At 39.6% G+C, this 21,900-nt stretch overlaps 2 protein-coding genes across 3 annotated transcripts in view; one reads left to right on the top strand and one right to left on the bottom strand.

Moving 5' to 3' along the window:
• Nucleotides 1-6,748, bottom strand: part of insyn1 (inhibitory synaptic factor 1) — a 204,564-nt gene extending 197,816 nt beyond the window's left edge. The window contains exon 1 of the mRNA XM_088992921.1: nt 6,623-6,748. The gene's annotated coding sequence lies outside the window, so the exon portion shown is untranslated. The remainder of the gene's footprint in view (nt 1-6,622) is intronic.
• On the top strand, nt 1,661-21,697 carry loxl1 (lysyl oxidase-like 1). Of its 2 annotated transcripts, XM_088992917.1 has the most exons (7): nt 1,665-3,023; nt 8,987-9,095; nt 10,111-10,248; nt 17,076-17,232; nt 17,859-17,954; nt 18,068-18,183; nt 20,652-21,697. In XM_088992917.1, the coding sequence occupies exons 1-7, from the start codon at nt 2,000-2,002 to the stop codon at nt 20,656-20,658; spliced, it is 1,647 nt and encodes a 548-aa protein (XP_088849043.1). In that variant the 5' UTR covers nt 1,665-1,999; the 3' UTR covers nt 20,659-21,697. The 2 variants fall into 2 exon arrangements, with proteins under 2 accessions (XP_088849044.1, XP_088849043.1); XM_088992918.1 differs by lacking the exon at nt 20,652-21,697 and having other exon boundaries at nt 1,661-3,023; nt 18,068-18,187.
• Nucleotides 21,698-21,900: the final 203 nt, after the last annotated feature.

Here is a 21,900-nt window from a genome sequence, read left to right as displayed (position 1 = left end):
CGTGGTACAAGGGGGTCATGCCTGTGTGGACTTCAGCATGTTTCCGATCCCATGTGAGAAAGTCGACTAATGACTAGTCTGAACATTTGTGCAAATGAAGGGTCGTAATGCATGCCCCACCAGTTCGACAGGGCTGAACCGTGTCTTGGCACGCAGCCTCAGAGGGTCTTTTTGTGTGCGTGTTCACTTATGTTTGTGATTGGGGCTATTGAGGGGAGAAGGAAAAGCCATAGTGTTTATACGGCTGTGTGTATCAGAACATGGGAGGAGAGAAAAAACACTTCCCATTGAACATAACAATAATGATATTTATTGATTTTACTGTTAGATTTGCAATGTTGTGGTTTTGGAATAACATGTCTCCATGGCACAATTTTCAGTTAACTGTTGCACAAGTTTATTCAGTTATGCTGTGCATCACTGAATTCAAGTGTGCACTAAGGTAAAATCTGTTGAACTCAAGGCCTGGGTGCTGAATCTGGTCCGTCATATCATTTTATGGGGCCTGTGAAAGCAATTACAACATGTCAACCTGAAATGATGCTTCCTAAAATTAAGACACAAATGTCAAATTCTCACACGAAATAAATAACAAAGACATTGCATGCATATTCTTGTTACTGAAGTATTCACGACAGTAACTTACAAAGCTAAATAAACCATTGCTTTGATTTCATGGTTTCAGTTATCCAGCAGACATTTCAACAGCTTCTTACCCCAAGCCATTGACTCTCTAAACAGTGACCCAAGTAGAACTGTATTGTACCTCAATTTTTCTAATAATAATAATAATAATAATAAAACATTTCATTTATAAGCACCTTTCAAAAGTCTCACCGTCTCACTCTTTACAGTCAAAGGATCAGTTTTTCTGTGATGATACTAGTGCAGCGTGTTCTACCGGAGACAAATTCCTTGTGAGTTCTACATACTTGGCATTAATGATGATTCTGATCTGATTCTGATTAGAACAACCCCCCCTCACCAATGGGAAATGGTAACGACAGTGTGGCATGCGACAAAAATGAGTTTGACACTCCTGTAAAAAGGAGAAGAGGTGAAGAAAATATGTACAGTCACTAATAATTGTGTACGGCAACGATTATATTTGGTGCTAAGGTATTTCAACGAGTACGAACCAGAGGTGAATTTTAAACAGAGGTACATATTACCTTTTTCAAAGGACTAGCTCGGTTAAAGGAAAAATATTTCATTTTGATGTTTTAAAATGTGTGACATGTTGATGTCACGCTACCATGGTAAGGGATGTTAAGGCCCATTCTGAGTAAATTATGATTTTTTTTAGAATTTTCCTGCGCATGTATGACTCAAGGGACTCACAGCTTGTTTCCTTTCCCTTAGAAACGTGTTCCAACCATGTGTTCATTGTGTAAGTATACCCGCTCTCTATGACTGAATGCTCACTGTTACCAATTAAAGCCTCACATCTGCTCGGCATTGTTTTGGTAGAAGTTTAAAAGGTAAAGTGACAGTGTCAAAGCAGCCGTTTAAACACCTGTTGCTCATATATGTGTAGCCTATATGTTTGTCTATGTGACCCAATGCGAAGAGTCCAAGACATTGTGAGAAATGAGGTGTATTTTACTGTACATGCCTTTGCAGATGGTAATGTTGATTCTGGAGGCCTCACAGAGGGCTGGCCTACTGCAGGCCAGGAAACATCACTAGCACTAGGGCCATGTGGGACCTCTCCTTAAAAAAAGAGAAGAGGGAAAAAAACCTTTGAGATTTTTTCACAGCTCATTGTAAGCAATCAGGCAAATAGAAACTTGCAGCGGTGCAGCAGGCAGGCAGGAACGTCTGACGTTGGACAGACCACCACGGCTTTCACCTTCCTCTAGCTTGTCGCAAGAAGACCTGCAGATGTGCCTGAGGAGAAGACCTGCATCACTTCAACACCACCGACAGACCAACCCTAGGAACCAGGACACTCATGTTTTTTTGACAGCACTACAGGTGTTTTGAGTCTAAAGTCAGTATGCTGCCTGTTGTTTGTTTAGTATTTGTCTTGGTCGGATCAGGGCAGGCCCAGAGTCAGAGTCGGACCTCCAGGCAGGATGGCTCAACCGTCCCATGGCGGCAGGTGATCCAGTGGGAGAACAATGGTCGCAGGTTCAGTCTTCTAAACAGCGGGTCAGAATACGTTCCTGCCGGGAGCGGCATGCAGGACCAAGATCACAGAATAGTGGTTGCTGACACCCGCCCTCAGTCGTCCCGTAGATCTCAAGGTGGTAACGTTCGCAGACAAGCGCCTTCACGAGGATCCTCTGAGACTATCCGCGGACAAGCCAGGCATCCTTTTGGTTTTGGGCAAGTGCCTGATAACTGGAGGCAAACATCTGGGTCCACAGGTGGGGTACCTTTCCAGGGGTCCTCCAGCACCAGGGTCAGACAAGCCACAGGCTCATCATCTTCCTATTCTTCATCACCTTATAGCATTCCGTCCTACCCTCAGTATCCCGCTCCTCAGCAACCTTTCTACCAACCTGTGCCGTATGAGCCCAGTTACGCGGAGGGGCCATACAGGAACTACGAGCCGCCCTTTCAGTCACTTCCCGGAGGGGGTTACGTTGGTGGATCGTACGCCGGTGGACAGGGGTATACTGGAGGAGTGTACAGTGTGGGCCCGGCACTGCCTGGATCACAGCCTGATTTCACAGATGACGGTTACCAATTCTACCAGTCATACAGTTATGGGACCAATCCTGCGCCACCCCCACAGGCCACCCAGCCCATCCAGCCACCATTTTCAGATGGCCTGGATCGCAGGTACACCCACAGTCTATACAACGAGGACTCTGCTGCCTCAATCCCTGATGGCAGAGTGGACCAGCCAGGACAGGCCGGCGAAGCACCGGTACGGAGTCCTCAGTATGAACAGTTCCCACCATTCGCAAGACCGCAGCCTCCCTTCCTACAGCCTGTCCCACCCGGAAGAACCTCGCCAAACTCTGCCATTGAGCAACCCAATGTTGGAAGCATATACCAACAAGAGCAAAGAGGTAATTTCCCCTCCAGTTTTTTGAGTATGAAATAGTTTTTTTTTATGACAAATAAAAACATTCAGTTCTAGAAGTTGGCTCTCCGCAGAGGGTCGAGACATGAAGAAGACTCTGAAGTTCTTTAAATCTGTCAGAGTCTGACAGACTAATACTTCACTTGGAGCCACTGCTGGGATTTTTGCCTTTCTAATCGCAATTCCTTATAGGAATTTGAATGATGCAAATATTGAGCGCTCGCTCCCGTCGCCTTCTTAAATATGCAATCATCATTTTCAAGCATGTTTATCAGATGTCTTAAGCAATCTTCGTAAGAGTTATTTCACTTTTTTATGGGTGGAGTGTAAATTCTTCTTCTGCTGCTTGTGCCATTTTTTCCCATTTAAAAAAAGCCCAGCACACAAGAAACATTGTTTGCATGTGAGGGGGTGCTCTGTGTGCTTCACGTGCAGTTTGGTAATGCGATGGTGACCTCATTGCTTGTGATGAGAGGTGGGGCTCACTCCTGCGCTTTGGGACAAGAGAGAGTAAACAAGGTTCGAGAGGAGTGGGTTGGGACCAAAAGATGTGGTTTATACAGAAAATGACCACTCCCCATTAGGAAGAATGATATGGAAAGTCCCTACAAGAGCTTTCAGAGCTAAAAGAGGCCTAATGTGTAGTACAAACAGTACTACTTACAACATAAGATAAACCTGGTTTTTTCTCCCGACCGTTGTGTGGCGTGAGATTACTCATATGTCTAACACATTGGGCCGTTACGTTGCATTTCTCTCAATCCATCGTAAATGCTTCATTCATTCAGCACCCAACAGTCCCACAGCGCAAAATGACATCCTGCATACAGGTGTGTTAGCAAGGTCAGTCATCACTCTGGCCCAGATTGTTAGGTTAGGCGAGCAACAGAAGAGTTAGACTTCTAATTGCTGCTTCACAGAAACAATGAAGCAGTTATAGTGCCGGGGACCGTTGAACACTGTTTTTTTTTGTTAGTCTTTGCTGCAAAAAGGTGGACCCAGGTGCAGGGAAGCAAGAGCAATGAGTAGTTGTAATCCCAAAATAGGTGTGCACTCATAGAGACTAAAAGCATATCTTTTCACTCTTGGAGGCAGCAATTCCTTAGCAATTGGACAAATTACACTGGTCAGAGACGATAAGATTGTACAGATAAGGATACTCTGTTATGAATCTCTCTGCAGCCTTGATCAAATTTTGGCCTTTTGGCAAGTTCCTTGTTTCTATCAAAATGTTTTATCCTGTGCACCTTGCTGAATTGTTTTGCTTTGAAGAACAAACAAACAAACAAAAAACAAACACATCAACAACAATAGTTGCATTTAATGTGTTATTCATCTCATACAGTTGAATTTGATGAGTGAATGACTATAACGGTGTGATATTTTGGCATTTTCTCCCACCTTATTGCAAATCACTACAGTAAAGTCTCGTTATATCGATATCGGATATATCGATAGTCCCGGTTATATCGATATTTTTTCGGACTCCCTTGAATATCGATATAACGAGACTTTACGGAGAAAATTACATGCAAACAGGGTCGGATATATCGATAGTCCCGGTTATATCGATATTTTTTCGGACTCCCTTGAATATCGATATAACGAGACTTTACTGTATTTTCATTTTAGGCTCAAATTTATTATCAAAGTTGGCAATGTGATCGTGTGTTTAAGAACAAGTACACACTTTGCAATTCACCATGATTCAGACTGATTCCTTCTTGCTCAAATACCCAAAGATGCTGACCATCATGACAAAGAAAAAGGAGTCAATAATTGGCACTGATTAGTTCATTCCGGCTACTGAAAACATTCTCTTTAGTTATTTGACTCATGAGTACATGATAGTACAAAGGACAACTACTAATGATACACGATACTCTAAATAAGGACCACCCTGCACCGAGCATTGCAGCTAATCCCGACTGAAATGTCATGTAGTATGCAGCCTCCTGTCACTCCTTTTTGGGAGTGGCCGATCTTTGCCCACTGCGATTCAAAATCTGACTCACCAGTGAAAAAAATTAGGTAGCATCACAAATGAGGTCTGAGTTCACATCGGTGATACTGGAGGCCACCTGTTTCGGTGGGTTTGGTCATGTAATGTTTGCAAGCCGAGCCCATATGGACGGTGATGTCATTTTAAATTGACTGACGACAGAAAGTATGAAGGCAGAAGGGTAAGTTTACATCATGCTCTGTACAGATGTCGGGTTCTACAATGGTAACCACACTTATAACTCAGAACATTTGTATCTTATATTTCCCCTTTGACATGAATGAAAATGTGACCCAAGCACACCAAATCACCCATGTTTGTGATGTGGCATTCTACTGAATGTTAATGTTTGTGCAATTCAGTGAGCATTTAGCAACTTTTTTGGAAGAATTTGTCACCAGTCTGCTGCTTGTTGTGAAGTTCACAGCACAAAGCATGCCTGTGTGTAGTTTGTATGTTCTACCCTTGCTTGCATGACTTTGTCGCATTCCAAAAACATGCATGTTAGGCTCATTGAAAAATGTGTTTAGAGGTGTGAATGTGAGACTGAATGGTTGTTTGTCTCCATATGTCTTGTGTGAGTGGAATGTTGTGAATAATTGGTATGCAGCGAATAGATTGATGGGCTCATGGAAAAAGCTAACATGCTAAAAATTGCAACCTGACTATCAAAAAAGAACACAGGTGGATTGATCAATGGTTTACATCATGGCTATTAGTTGGGTGATACTTCAAATGAGAAACTAAAAAACTTGAAAACGCCTAGGAGTGAAGTGCTACTTGAAATGGAAATGTATTTCAAGAAATAAGTTAGGATACAATGTATAAAAAAATGGATGGGTAGATGGCAGACCATTGACAAAGTACAATGATGGCTCAATGAGGAGTTTGCAACATGCCTGGTTGTAAAGTTTGAAGACAAATGCAAAATGACAAAATGCTGACATGGAAACAGTGTGCTACCTACAAAGTCATTCATCCCTTATCCAAAACACTTTTCCACACAAAGAGTGCTGGTGTGCAGGAGCCGATCCCAGATGGTGATGCTCACCCTGAAATATTTGGCAGCCAATTGCAGGACCCAAAGAAACAAACAACCATTCACGATCACGCATAGTGAGAATTAAGAGTCCCCAATTAAGATATGTGACAAATGTACCTGGACCAAATTCACCCAGTCACAGGGAGAACATCCATCGTTTTCTGAACCGCTTTATCCTCACAAGGGTCACAGCAAGGAGAACATGCAAACTACATATAGAAAGGCCAGAGCCCGGAATCAAACCATATAAATCTGTACTGTGAGGCAGATGTGCTAACCAGTCGCCCCCCCTGGTAATTCAGTCACCCTTATTTTATTTCATTTCCCTTCCAAGGTCATACAGTGCATCGTGGAAGCTCTGCTAAAACGACAAATCACTTGTTCGTCTTTAATTTGACCTCAATAAATGTGAAATACTATGATGTGTCGTTTCTCTGCGGCTCATCATCTTTAGCTTGAACTAATCTTAAAGTATGTAGTTTTTACAACTTCTTGTGTTTAAAAAATGCCTGGTGTGGTCTCCAAAGTGTGTCCCACTTACAGTGTAATATGTGGCATTGTCACATGCTGTTGAGAGCTGATCAGCTTAGGTCCCTCCAACTACTTCATCCCAATAAAGAGACCCAGTTTCTCATTTTGAAAGATTAGCAGGGGCAGAGAACAGTCTTCTCCTGGGTGGAACAAAGTGAATGAGATTGAAAAAGCAGAAATTGTGGCAGTCACTCAAAGTACTTACAATATCAACATGGTATTTCCCAGCAAGTGTGCCCTGTCATACTACATCAGCCTCACGGGAAAGCGAACACGCCAAAGCCCTAGTTTATATTCACTTGCATTCTAAATACTCAGCAAAAACATGTCAAAACCTCCATGGTGTAAATACACCACTGTTTTTGAGAAGTGTTGAAAAAAAATGAGGTAACACATCTGAAATTGCACTGAATTCAATCATCATTAAGGAAGTACAATGCGAACAGATGGTATGATGTAATATATAGTAAGGTACCTTCATAAGTACATTGTATAAAGAAAGATCGACAGGATTTAGTGTAGTAGCGGGGTACTATTAGCAACGATAATGGAAAACGTGCTAACATTTTCGTATGCTAGCATATAGATAGTTTTCGATCAATGTCTTGTACTTCGACGTTGAAAGTTGCCGCATTATTTTATTTTGTGTTTAGTGTTTGAAAATAGAACCTTCCTTGCAATGTGCAAGCATAACAACTCTTATGTTAGCTTTAGCATAACAACTGTTATGTTAGCATTTAGGGTTTACAGCAACGCTCCTTTGCAGCCACACGGCACTTATCTCGTGAATATGTATTTGAACTTTTTTTATTGAAACAGTCAATACGATGAGCAACTAAAGCTATGTGCTTTAAAAAAGAGACATTGAAATTTCAGGCATTTGATGAAAAATACCATTCGTACCAAGAAACAGATTTACCTATATCTATACCAATAAATCACAGAACGCATAAACAACAGCATGGGAGTACACAATCAATACTGATCAACATAAAATCACATCTTACTCACCAGAGATGCGAATTCAGAGGTAGGAGACTACTTTTATGTGAATCTGCCTGTCTGTGTAAGCTGTCCCACTGGCACATAGTGATCTGAGAGCACCCTCTCCCTCGAAAAAAAAAAACAACATAACCTCATAAAGTTCTGTTTTTCTTGAGAAGCGTGTTAAATCACAGAGTAACCATGATGAATGTCAGTCTTAGTCTACTTGTATAAGATATTGCAGGGGAGAGTTGCTCTCCTTTGTAGTTTGGGTTAGACAAACAAATCACATTTTTGCTTTTGTAACATTCACACACACTTGTCAGTGGCCCACTTTAAACCAAAACAAAAATAATGTTTTTTCTCTCTCGACATGTTCTTCTCCCGCACCCCTTGAGTAAAGGCTGAAGCTGAATGGCAATAAGCCTTCCGGTAAACCAGCTTACTTGTTTCCAAGGAGAGCTCGATCCCCCAGAAGATAGAATACATCAACCTACACAAACTTCATTAAAAGTTAACCTCAAGTGGTAAATTCATAATAAAACAAGTATCAGGGAAGATCACATCACATTAGCTGAGGCAGCATAACAGCATCTGCATAAGCCACCGTACTGACATTCATATGAGGATATTCATCATAAATTGCATTTAGTTAGAGGCTTACTGTGCGTTATGTTCTCTTTTGGGACAATTTTACCAAGACGCATGCACATACACTGTGCGACCCTTTGGCTCAGTCACCCCAAATTCACCCCTGTGGTCTGGAAATGCCTATGGAGCATCTCATTAGAAAAAGCGTGATAATCATCTGGAATGGACGATAATTAGCTGCCAAAGGCTCTGTGCATCGCGACCCGGTCTTGAACTGACAACCCCATCGCTGTTGCTCCTCATATCGTCCATCAGTACTTCTATAAATGCCACGGAATAAAAAATTGATGACAAATATATGATGGGACCAGAAAGGACCGTATTGTAGAAAGATTGGAAAAGATGGACCATGCCAGATAGCTTGTCACAGTAGACACTGATTTCTTCAGTGGAATCTCAAAGTTTAGACACAATCTATTATAAAATGCTTGATTAGCAATTTCAGCGGATTTAAAAATAATTTGCCCCTCAAAAGTAATGACATTTGAATTCATTTGTTCCAGAGGTAAAACTGTTATCAGTAAAATCTATATTCATTACATATCTGTAAATCAACTACACTTTAATTTCTGCTATAAATGAATAAAGTCATGACGTCACGTGGGGCCCATTACAATCATTTTTAACATTTTTATGTTTCTCTTTACACCATGTTCTGCAATATGATATCCTTGATTGTTTGCTTCCTTAATATTGACCAATCCTTAGAATTGATATATCGTTTTTTTGTATTCATTAGGGTTACCTGACCTAGTTCCCGATGCCAACTACGTCCAGGCTTCGACATACATTCAAAGGGCTCGTATGTATTCCCTGCGCTGCGCCGCTGAAGAAAAATGCCTTTCAAGGTAAAACTGAATGAATTTTCATTTTCCTGCTTGTCTTCGTGCAGATTTTATTTAAAACAAGCTACTCTCTCTTGCCCTGTTGTTAATGTAAGTTCACCCTTCACATTTGCCATGTTGGTGCTTACTCGGATTTTCAGAGTCTCAGAAAGGACTAGTTGTTAATTCGTCATTTAAGATGATATATATTTTTTTTACATTTATTTATTTGCTAGATCCTAAGACTGACCGGTTTAAATAATGTTCCGGTATGATTCTACTGAGAAAAAAATGATTGTTCAGGCTCACATGCTGACATTTACTTTTAATACACAGCTGACCTTTAATAAGACAGCAAAGGCTAAACAAATTGTAAATGATCATAATCTTGATTGGCCTACTTTGCGCTGATATTTTGAACTTTTTACACAAAATCAAAACCGCATCTTAGAACAGATCAGCGACTTGGTCCGATGGAGACTAAATTGGGTGGACCATCTTAAGATCTATGAATGAAACTGAACTGGCAGTTGCCAATTTGGTTTCAAAACCTCCATTTAAAATTGTATTGTTTTAGGTTAAAAGTTTGAGTTTAAAGAGGAAATGTGTAAAAGTAAGCTTTTTATCTGTCTCACCAAAAATATAAGCAAACAAAATCTAAGTGTGCAGATGTTTGACCATAACACAATTTTTATAATGGTATAATATAGTGGAGGGAATAGATACATTTTTGCCTTTCGCCAATCAACTCCAAATTTGGCAGACATTTCTGTCAACACAGAACTAAAGCTAAAAAATCTCATTGCAGGAATTTAAGTGTCTTACAAAATGCATGGATGGAATGGCTCGGATCTTGCGCGATTGAGATGGTGCTTTGTCTTATTTCACACCAAAGTAAATCCCGTTACAAGAGTGTATATCATCGCACTGGCCGACCTCTCAACACTCGACCATTCCGGTGAACCTTTTCAAGTCTGGCTATGAGAAACAAACAATCAATTTTTGTTCTCCATTTTTGCTTTATCTTTTCATCCATCAGCTCCGCGTACGCACCAGAGACTACCGACTATGATGTCCGAGTACTGCTGAGATTCCCACAAAGGGTGAAGAACAGGGGCACCGCTGACTTCATGCCGAACAGGCCACACCATACCTGGGAGTGGCATAGTTGTCACCAGTAAGCACTTCTTTGTCTTCTGAATTATTATATGGTTGTCTTCTGTGCAACTGGCAGTTTTTAGAGGACAGCAATAACAAACAAAGAAAAATCATGTGGAACCTCACATGAAATCATCTGGGATCTTGTACTGCGCAAAGGCTTGTAATATAGCCACAACTCTGTACTGTATTGGAAAGAAGCGGGAAACATAAAAATATAAAAACAGCGCTATCTGGTGGAAATTCTATATAAAGCAAAACAGTGATACCTCAGCTTACGAACTTGGTTCCCAGAGAATGTGTGTAAAGCAGAAAGTTTGTATGCCAAACATTTATTCAACATAAGAAACCATTAAAAATGAGAGTAAATCGTTCCTGGGTCCCCATAAAACACAATTTTCTACTAAATAAGCCTAAAAACTACACAAAACATACCTTATTATATATATAATAAATGCTAGCTGCTTTTCGTTAATCCAAATCAACAGAAGTTTTTCTACCAATTGCCCGAGACCGTTGCTTAGCCACACGTAGCAATGGTCGACTTAGCAGACTGGTACTTGGACGCTAAGTCACACAAACGAACACCTCGTTCGTGTTTCTCAATGATCTCATTCTTCTGCTCGACCGTATTTTTTTTTTGGTGTCCTCTTCAGCTTAACACTAGCCTGTGGTGGGGTCTTTTTCGGTCCCATAATAGCAGAAGTACTCCACCCGATAACAAACCACATCTGAAAGGGGTTGTGGAAAACTAGTCTGCCAGCCATCATGGTGCTGTTGGACCATGTGGTTTGGTGTTCATCCGCCGAACACTAGTACGCCAGCCACAGCGGGACTGTGTGGTTTGGGTCATCCGCCGAAAACTACTTGGTATGCCAAGTTATATTCTCGCAAATTTAATGTTCGTAAGGCGAAAAGTTCATGAGCTAAAGCGTTTGTAAGCTGAGGTATCACTGTACTTAAAAGTTAGTTTTGACGGCTCATATCTCGTAAATTGGGTCATTTGTATCTCAAGACACCCTTTAGAAACACTACTTTGGTCATCACCCCCTCAAAACCTACAAAATTGGTGCCCTATGGCCGTAGTTACCTACGTCAACTTAGAGATGACACCCAGTTCTATCTCGCCACCTTCTTCCCTTTCACTCTGCCTCTCTGAAATTAAATCCTGGTTTACCCATAACTTCCTCAAATTTAACAGCGAAAAAACCTGAAATTCTCCTCGTTGGTACCAAATCCACCTTGAGCAAAGCTAACAGTTTCTCTCTCACTATTGACAATTCGACTGTTTCTCCCTCCCATCAGGTGAAAAGCCTAGGTGTCATTCTTGACAGCACACTATCTTTCCACTCCCATATAAATAACTTAACCCGGTCTGCGTACTTCCACCTACGCAATATCAATCCTCTTCGCCCGTCTCTCACTCCTCACTCTCCTCGTTCATAGTCTTGTCACCTCCCAGATTGACTATTGCAATTCACTTCTTTGGTGTCCCTCAGAAACTTCTCCACAAACTTCAATTCATCCAGAATTCTTCAGCCCGGATCATCACCAGAACCTCATCCTTTCACCACATCACCCTCGTCCTCCAATAGCTCCACTGGCTCCCGGTCAAATATAGAATCAACTTTAAAATTCTTCTTTATACATTTAAAGCTATGCATAACCTTGCCCCCCCAGCCCCCATACCTATCTGACCTTCTTCAAATTTCTATTCTCTCTCGTTCCCTCAGATCCTGTTCCTCCCTCCACCTCTGTGTGCCCCCCCCCCCCCACCCATCTCAGCATGATGGGTGACAGAGCCTTCAGCTGCTCTGCCCCCAAACTTTGGAACTCACTTCCTTCCAACATTCGTAACATCGATTCTCTTCCCACCTTCAAGTCCCATCTCAAAACCCACCTATTTAAAATTGAATTTTCTGTGTAGCTCTCTCTCTCTTGTTTCTATTTATAATTGTATTTTATTTATTGCGTTCTATGTGTGATTGTATTTTATTTATTATAGTACCGATGCTTGTCTGTGACTGTAAAGTGTCCTTGAGAGATTTGAAAGGCGCTTAGAATGTATTATTATTATTATTATTATTATTATTATTATTATTATTATTATTATTATTATTATTATTATTATTATTATTATCATTATTACCCCAAGCCGCCAAACAGACTTGCAGCAGCTTGATCAACCAGCAGCCCAAAGCTCATCAGGCAGCGCACCGACGTTATTTTTGTTTTTTGGGGTGAGATAAAGCATCTTAAAGGATCTTAAAGATCCATCTTAAAGATCAGAGCATTGTCATCAAATGTTGAGTATAGTTTAGCTTTTTTGAATGTTGCTGTGCCGACGACCATTTTGTGTTTGGGAGTCTTTTACTGAGCGAGTTGCTTGTTCTGTAGCCACAAAGGGACATAAGTCTTCTTGTGCCGGTCCAAAGCCCGGATAAATACAGAGGGTTGCGTAAGGAAGGGCATCCGACGTAAAAGCTTGGCCAAAACAAACATGCGGATCAAACCTCTGAGGATGGAGGACACTGATTTGCTGTGGCGACCCCTTGAAGGGAAAGGCCGAAAAGAAAACATTATTATTATTATTATTATTATTATTATTATTATTATTATTATTATTATTATTATTATCAAAAGAATTCTTCATTTGAAAAGACGTCGAGGTGAGTCCCTGACAAATCCCCAGCGAGAACACAAAGGCAGATTCCTGCCCGCCATGTACTATGAAGACATATTCCTGGCGTCCCTTGCTCCCTCCATGGAAATGTTTGACTTGGCTCGTCGAGGCCCACAGTGCAACAAATTGAATGTCACTCAGGAATTCCATGTGAATCCGGTCGGGAGGGGAGTGTTATTGCTTTCATTTTGATGACGGTATATCCCACAACGATAAATTTGCCAAGACTGCCCATATGAAGAATGCAAGCAGCCATTAGGAGATTGGCAGTGTTGTTGTGTTTTCTTTTTTTTTTTTTTAATATTTGTCAGTCAACGTTGACACATGGTGGCGGCAGCTCCCAGGAGGCAGCAAGCCGGGGCAATCATTTCACTGACTGAGTTGACAAATCAATCTTTTGGGGAGATTTTTTTGTTTTTTGTTTTTTTTCTTCTGTCAATTTGTGACACCCGATAACATAGCTGCTGGAGTGCCACAGCGGGAATATGGGTTACTGGGGTACGGTGTTTGCTTTTAAAAGGAATATCTTTCACAATCTCGTACTATAAACTCTGCCGGCCTACATTTCTTTACAGTTGACACTTATTTTGTTATGCTTAGAATATCTTGTTTTCTATCCTTTCACCCCCACCCCTACCCCATCCCTTTTCAATTGCTGCTGTGGACTGCAAATTTCCCCATTGTGGGACGAATAAAGGTATTCTGATTCTGATTCTGATTCTGATTTCTATTCAATCAGATCACCAGATTGTCACGCAGCTGGCTCAACGTGGCATTACTGAGCGCATGCGATTTCTTTTTTATTATTATTATTATTATTATTTTTTTTTTTTTTTTATGAGTTAAATAAGTGTTATACAATTAATCGATGCAGGAATCCATTGTAAATATATTCACTATTGACAGGCCTGACATTGATTGACCAAAACAACACAAGAAAAAACATTTTAAAACCATGTCTTAAAATTCATTTCATGACAACACTGGTTGAGAATCCAGAAAATAACATTTCTGTTCTTACTAGGTCAATCTCTATCCCTGATTTGTTGTACCTTATAATATGATAGGACCAGCAAGGAAACAGATTTCATTTTTCGCGTACACATTGGCCAACACAGCATCTATTAGCTAGCTAGCTAGCTAACGTGATCTATTTGAGTTATTCCTGATTGCACGGGGTCACCGTTGCCGGCTACCTAGCTAGCTATCTATGTCCTATACGTTTGCTATCTATTAGCTGCCTAACTAGGTAGCTAGCTATCTATTAGGTTTCTATTAGCTAGTTAGCTAACTTGATTTATTTGAGTTATTCCCGGTTTAACGGGGTCACCGTCGCTGGCTACCTAGCTCAATATCTATTTCCTATCTATTTGCTATCTATTAGTTGTCTAACTAGCTATCTGTCTATCTATCTATCTATCTATCTATCTATCTATCTATCTATCTATCTATCTATCTATCTATCTATCTATCTATCTATCTATCTATCTATCTATCTATTAGTTGTCTATTAGCTAGCTAGCGAACTTAATCTATTTGAGTTATTCCCGATTGAACGGGGTCACCGTTGCTGGCTACCTAGCTAGCTATCTATTTGCTATATATTTGCTATCTATTAGCTGTCTAACTAGCTATATAGCTAGCTATCTATTACTTTTCTATTAGCTAGCTATCTAACTTGTTCTATTTGAGTTATTCCTGGTTGAACGGGGTCACCGTTGCTGGCTACCTAGCTAGCTATCTATTTGCTATCAATTAGCTGTCTAACTAGCTAGATAGCTATTAGTTATTGCCTAGCTAGCTAGCTAGCTAACTTGATCTATTTGAGTTATTCCCGGTTGATTGAACGCTGGCGCACGTGGCTGCCGCTGCTCACCCACAGAAAAACTGATCCTGTGACTGTAAAGTGACCTTGAAAGTTTTGAAAGGCGCTTGTAAATGAAATGTATTATTATTACACCGTCTTACAAATGTATTGAAACAGCGAAGCCATTTTTTATACTCACTGTTGACATTTGGATTAGACATCAAAACTCCAATATGAGAATAGCGGTTAATATTGTACACTCTGCGTCTGACACACAATTTGGATTTTTTTTTTGTTGGCAAAAGTACTGGAACAGATAAAAATGAACGAGACATCACTTTTCAGAGTTTAACTGGACCACGTGTGACTTGTGATTTCATATTTTATGTCATTGAGCATGTCATAAGTCTTCTGTTGCCTTTTCATTTTCACAGCAGCCTCTTTCAGTTATTTGTTTTCAGTATTCACTTAATTTAGTCCCTGTTTTGCTCCCAAAAATAAATAAATAAATACAGTCTCTATGGTGTTCAACTCTGGAGATTGGCTTGGCTAGCCTCAAAGCATCAATTTCTTGCCCCTGATGAACACTTGGCGGCTAATCTTTCTTTAAATTGGCCGACAAAATGTTTCTGTAGACGTCTGGGTTCATTTTTGCAGCTGCCTTGATGTGTTACATCATCAATGAAGATTACTGAGCGCATTCCTGGAAGGAGCCAAGCAAGCCGCTAAATTCCAAAGATTAGCTTGTATGTTGGGGATCATGAACAGAGGGCCTTTAGCCACCTCTCCTTCCATCCCTATATTTGCTTTGGTGTATCTTCGTCTTATTAGTCCATAACACCTTCTCAAGGAACTTTGAAAGTTTGTTTCTGCATGTTTTGGTAAATTCCAGTCTGGCCTTCATTTTGCTTCCGAGTTTACATCCTGAGGTGTCGTATGTGTGCTTAGTGCCTTCTGTTGTTCCTACTTTTAACGTTTTGTCCTCATATTGTTTCTTTGCTCAGCTTTACAGTTGTTTTTCATCATTGTACTATGTTTTGTTTTGTTTTGTTTTGTTTTGTTTTGTTTTGTTTTGTTTTGTTTTGTTTTGTTTTGTAATAATAATAATAATAATAATAATAATAATAATAATAATAATATAATATAATAATATTATTATTATTATTATTATTATTATTATTATTATTGTTATTATAAAATGTTCACTCGACTGGCTCCGACTTTCTGTGAAAGTTGTCATTGGCATATACTAACAAACGACCCCATACAAAATGTTGTTGCAACATGCAATATAATCATAAAAATAATCAAGCCATTGCTTGCACAAGCTCAATTTGTGTGACTTCAACAGTCTTTAGCGCTTACCTCACTATAATTATGGCAATTGGAAATAAACTTCAATTTTACCATGCGTCATGTTTATTGACATCTCATTATGTTTCTTGTATGGAAGTTTAATGGGAGTGTTTAGTTCAATCACACAAATGTCAATTGGGAAGGCGCTTTGTGCATTGATACATTATGAAGGCCTCTGAAGTGTCACGATGAGAAACTTTCACTCGGGATTATTAAGAGAAACTAATTACGTATACTGAATCCATCACATTGAATTAGTAGTTAGTACATCAGCCTCACAGTTCAGAGGTTCTGAGTTCAACTGTCGGCTTTCTCTACGGAGTTTGTACGCTCCTCGCTGTGAGATTGTGGGTTGCCTCCGCATATGAAGTCTTCCTAATGCATCCCCCCCAAAATGACTGTTCGTGAAGACTTCAATTCGTCCATAGTTGTGAGTGTGAATGGTTTCAATGCGTTAAACATCCATTACATGGTGTTCTCCGCCCTCGCCGCAAACTAAGCTGGGATAGGCCCCAGCTCAGGAGCTACTCAAACGGCAACAAGCGCGCCTAAAAATAGATAATCTTGAAAAATGCAAACCCAAGTTGAATGGTGTATTACACGTACACGATGACTGGGAGTGCAAGAATCCAAATTTTGTTCAGTTCAGAGAGTCCGTCGTCGCAACATGCTCTGCTGATCTGACTCTTTTGATCAGCCCAAGCTGTGCAAATATGCGTATAATAAAAGTCTTGTGTCGCTTTGACATGCTTATTTTCTTTTACGAAGGACGTAACATGTTGGTTTGTCTTTAATTAAGTTACCTTGGCTTTGAAAGTTCCTGTTAACGTGTGCACGACACGGCACGGCATGATACATGCAAAGACTAACACATGAGTTCACAATATTTGCATAAACATAACAGAGTTGCACTTGAAACAAGCCTAACTTGAGCTCACATGACTGTTTGCCTCCTTCCTCAGCAACTGCTGTTGTTTTTTGTGCCTTATTCACGCTGCAGGCACTATCATAGCATGGATGAGTTCAGCCACTATGACCTGTTGGAGGTCGCCACAGGTCGCAAAGTGGCAGAAGGACACAAGGCCAGTTTCTGTCTAGAGGACACCACGTGTGACTTTGGACACCTGAAACGTTATGCGTGTACCTCACACACTCAGGTAACGCAACAGTTCTGCAAACCCTAAATAAGTAACTCGTTCACTGCCAGACGTTCAAAAATTTGTCTACTCCAGTGCCAGGGTTTTTGTCATTTTCACTCGAATTCCAGGACCCACAGAATGTTGAGTTTTAGGACTACATAAACATCCAATGCAACGTAAAAAAACAAACAAACCTTAGACTATCTTCTTTCATCAGAAAAAAAGAGTTAATTCGTAAGTTATATGAGTCTGGAGTTATCTGAGCTTGAAATGGGGACAGATGTACAAAAGGCAAATGCTGCCCCCTCGTGGGAGGGAAGAACATTGCCAGAGGTATGACCAGTGCTTTATCGGCACCCCCTCGCAAGAAAAAAAACAAAACCCGAACAAATTCGGGAATGGCGCTCCATATCATGCTTTTCAATTCCCAATTAGATTTGGGAATGGTAGTGAATGAGTTAATATGACACTTTCTACTTTTTCATCTTTTTCCCATTACATCGTTTCTCATTCCTACAATACAAAATGTAATATTTTTTTTCAATAATGATTCTAGGAGAATCAAACTTTAATTTAACGAGAAAAAATGGAGGTATCATTATTCGATTATCAAATGAATGACTTTGATGTTTTGGTTTGCTCAGGGTCTGAGCCCAGGTTGCTATGATACTTACAATGCTGATATTGACTGTCAATGGATCGACATCACTGACATCCAGCCTGGAAACTACATACTGAAGGTAAGAACCGAATGGGACTCTGACAATTTTTTTTGTCTTTTTAATTCAATTCTTATAATTTAAGTGAATAAAGGTTTTCTGATTCTGATTCTGATTTCTGTTTTTGATTTTAGCTCAAGGTCAACCCCAAATTCCTGGTAATGGAATCTGATTTTACTAACAACGTTGTCAGGTGTAACATCCACTACACGGGACGCTTTGTTACGACAACCAAATGCCAGCTTGCGCAGTAAGTAAAATAAATACAATATATATATATATATATATATTTCCTTTCATATTCATTTCATACCTTTGCTGCAGTAAAATGTAAATATATCCACTGCAAGTGTAATAAAGGTAAATCCAATCCAATAAATAAACAGATATATAAATAAACACAAACACAAACAAACAAATAAATAACTGGATCAATAAATAAACACATTTCCTCCCACATTCCAAAAACATGTGTGGTAGCTAGGTACATAGATACTTCATGATTTTGAAAAACCTGAATAGGACCCCTGCATTACTCCTTTTCTAACCCGAATATTTGGTTATCTAAACGGTGATCATTTACTTACCTCCAAATGAGGGACAGGGCCTTTATTTGTACAATAACATTAATGATGTTACCAGTAAATTAGAGTTCATGTTAAGTGAATTTTGAGTTTATGTGCATCGCTTTGTGTTCGACAGAAAATCACTTTTCAGCAGCCCTCCAAAACGGCCTTTTTTGTTCAGTGATTAATATCTCATCTTCAAATTGAGTAAGCCATTTTCAACACTTTAAAATGTTCCAGTATTTTTAAATAATATCACCCACCAGTGTGGATTTATTCATTATAAGAGTTTTTTTTTTCATTATAAGATCAAATCTAATTCCACATGCAGAATATGTAAATTTTCACCAGGATGAAGACAACTGCACTATTATTTGTGATACGTCTGGCCTCACAATCAGAATATTTAAATCTCCGCAGCTTGTGCGGGTGTACCTAATGTTTTGTCCTGCGAGCCAAGACTGTAAATTAGGTTTCACATCATGTCGACCTTCCACTGAAGCACAGTATAGAAATGGCACTTTTTATTATGGCAGCTCAATGAAGAGCATCAAAGTGTATCAAAGTACTTACGACTTATTAGTGCACTTAATGGCTTCCCCGGCTAAACTATTTGATGATTTAACAAATTATGTTCTTACTCTTCAATTAAGATTAATGGCCTCTGAAACTTTTCGCGTTCTTTTCATACCCTGAAGAAAAGATGCAGAGGTGATGAAGTTTTTTCGCAAGCTTGATTAGTAATACAGAACATTGACAAAGTGCTAAACTTTTACATTTGCTAGCAAAAGCGTTCCCCCGTTTTTGATGACGGAAAAGTTGAAGTAAATTGTCACTTTGTACAGAAATTAACCAAAACTGCAGATGTGGATGTGTGGAGCATGACTTCCATTATATGCAATATAACTACAGTAAAGTCTCGTTATATCGATATTCAAGGGAGTCCGAAAAAATATCGATATAACCGGGACTATCGATATATCCGACCCTGTTTGCATGTAATTTTCTCCGTGCGTGCATAGAAATAGTATCAATATAACCGGGACTATCGATATATCCGATATCGATATAACGAGACTTTACTGTAAATAAAAACATATACAGTAAAGTCTCGTTATATCGATATTCAAGGGAGTCCGAAAAAATATCGATATAACCGGGACTATCGATATATCCGACCCTATTTGCATGTAATTTTCTCCGTGCGTGCATAGAAATGGTATCGATATAACCGGGACTATCGATATATCCGATATCGATATAACGAGACTTTACTGTAAATAAAATATATATCCATTATCTGTATCTGCATCGTGGTCTTCCCAGTAGTCAACTGGTTCAATTCCAGCTCTGGAAATATTTTGCATCTTCTCCCCGAGCCCTTTTTGTGCCCTTCATTTGGTTGGCTAAAAAGAAATAGGTAAAAAAATAGGTAAAGAAATAGTTATGAGTTCCACACTTATTCATATTTCCCAAAGGTGTTCTCTAGGAGCCTGAAGATAATCCCTAATATTTGTAAATTGGAGTGAAAACATCGAATTGTGAATTTCACTTTGACTTTTGTTTGGTCTCCTGTAGGAGAAACATTATTCGGAAGACAGGTTATTGACCCCCGGGAGTCACTTTTATATGTATATGGAACGTCTCTATGATATTGCTTATATGGCCAATAAAAGCATTAACTACTGTGTATCGCTAAATAAATCAGCAGCACAGACGGAGTAGACACTCTTGAGGTTGAATTAACCCTCATATTATGTTGAAAAAAAATCCCGTTGATTATGTTGTGGGTCATTTTTACACTTGTGTAAAAATCCACACAAAACAGTCAAATAATAGGTGACATCAGTAACAACTGTTTCTGAGATGCTATAGACATACAGTGAGACCTCAATTTACGAACTTAATTGGTTCCCAGACAGAGTGTGTAAGTCGAAAAGTGTGTATCTAAAAAAAAAAAATCCCATAGGAAACCATTAAAATGGGAATAATCAGTTCCCGGGTTTCCATAAAATATACTTTTCAACCCTCCATCGAGTGTTTTTGTTCAGTCTCCAGTCAGTCTCCAGTCTCCTTTTAAAATTCTCCCCCAAACTGAACGATATGTTCCCATTTTGGAAATTAATTGATTTTTCCTTCTTCTTACGTTCAGGTCTTGATCAGGCACTGGAAGACAGAACGACCGACCATTCTTAAGTGACCTTGACTGCTCCTCGATTGGAATGTGAATGGGACTTGGCGGCTCGCTGTAGTTTGTTTATTTTTGCTGTTTTATTGTTTTTGCGCTGTCTCAGATGTAGAGGACCTCTCATGGCGAAAGAAGTGGGATCCGCTTTTGGCACTGATTCAATTAGTTGTTATTTTAAGACAGGGTGAGCACCCTAACTGGACAACATAGGTCATCCTTCCTCACAGTATTTCATCTGCAACACCATGCAAATTCTAATAACTAATAAAATCACATAGGGCAAAGAAAAGCCAAAAAAATAGCTCACAATATAAATAAAGACTTTCTATTTGAATGATGAATTAAAAAAACGGGGAAAATGATGATGATGTAAAATAAAAGGTCTGTCATGGTGCACATTGTATTAGATATGATCTATTTGGTTTTTTTTTTGATTTGTGTTTTTGTTTGAGGTGTGGGGGGTTATTAAAATGGGTCACGCTGGATTGGGATTGTGTGATACTCTTCTTGTCCACTATGACAATGACAATACCTGCAATGTCCTCCTTTTCCGACTCCTCAATAAGACGCCGTCTCCTAACAGCAACACCTATCAATCTCATGACGGTACGTCAGGCTCAGTGTGAAGAGTGAGCTGCATATTGTAAACAAGTTCCCGTTGCAGTATTACAAATTATCTCATAGTATTATTTCATGATACTGGCCTGTCATGCACATTCCAATTTTGTAAAAAGAATACCCCTGAAAACAAGGCTGTTGTTTGTAAGCTAGACGTTTACACTGTCTTCTTCAACTCCCAACACTGGTCAGGTGGCACATATGGTCATCAATGCCTTTATTTTTATTGTTTTATTTTTTTAAGAATGTAAAAGCAATTTTTCCACTGATGCATGACTGACTTCAATGTTTGGTTTTGATCAAGTTGTAACAATTGCATTTGGTCAATCTACGTGTTTTATGAGTATTCAGAATTTGTGTGCGGTCATGGGGTGAAATAAAATGCTACAAACTCACAATTGTGATAAAAGGAGTAATCTTTACCTATAACTGAGCCTAATTTGGTAGTACACGTGATGGAGTTACATGTCCAAGGTGAACATTCGAGTAACGGTACATACGACCATTTTTGCGGGTACTATTTTGAAAAATGTTCGGACAGAGATGCTGTAAATTAGATTTTGTATTGCACGCCTTTTTCAGCCGAGCTCGCTTG

Source organism: Hippocampus bargibanti, linkage group LG03, assembly GCF_051943395.1.
Source record: "Hippocampus bargibanti isolate YZ-2025 linkage group LG03, ASM5194339v1, whole genome shotgun sequence".
Classification (NCBI taxonomy): domain Eukaryota; kingdom Metazoa; phylum Chordata; class Actinopteri; order Syngnathiformes; family Syngnathidae; genus Hippocampus; species Hippocampus bargibanti.
The sequence above is the reverse complement of the archived record's forward strand: the minus strand, read 5'-3'. Positions and strand labels throughout refer to the sequence as shown.

Bases quoted from the DNA above. Each gene is read 5' to 3' on its own strand.
- loxl1 (XM_088992917.1), top strand. From the start codon at position 2,000: ATGCTGCCTGTTGTTTGTTTAGTATTTGTCTTGGTCGGATCAGGGCAG. The intron at 10,249-17,075 runs GTAAGCACTTCT...TTCACGCTGCAG, and splicing joins GAGTGGCATAGTTGTCACCA to GCACTATCATAGCATGGATG. The intron at 17,955-18,067 runs GTAAGAACCGAA...TTTTGATTTTAG, and splicing joins CTGGAAACTACATACTGAAG to CTCAAGGTCAACCCCAAATT.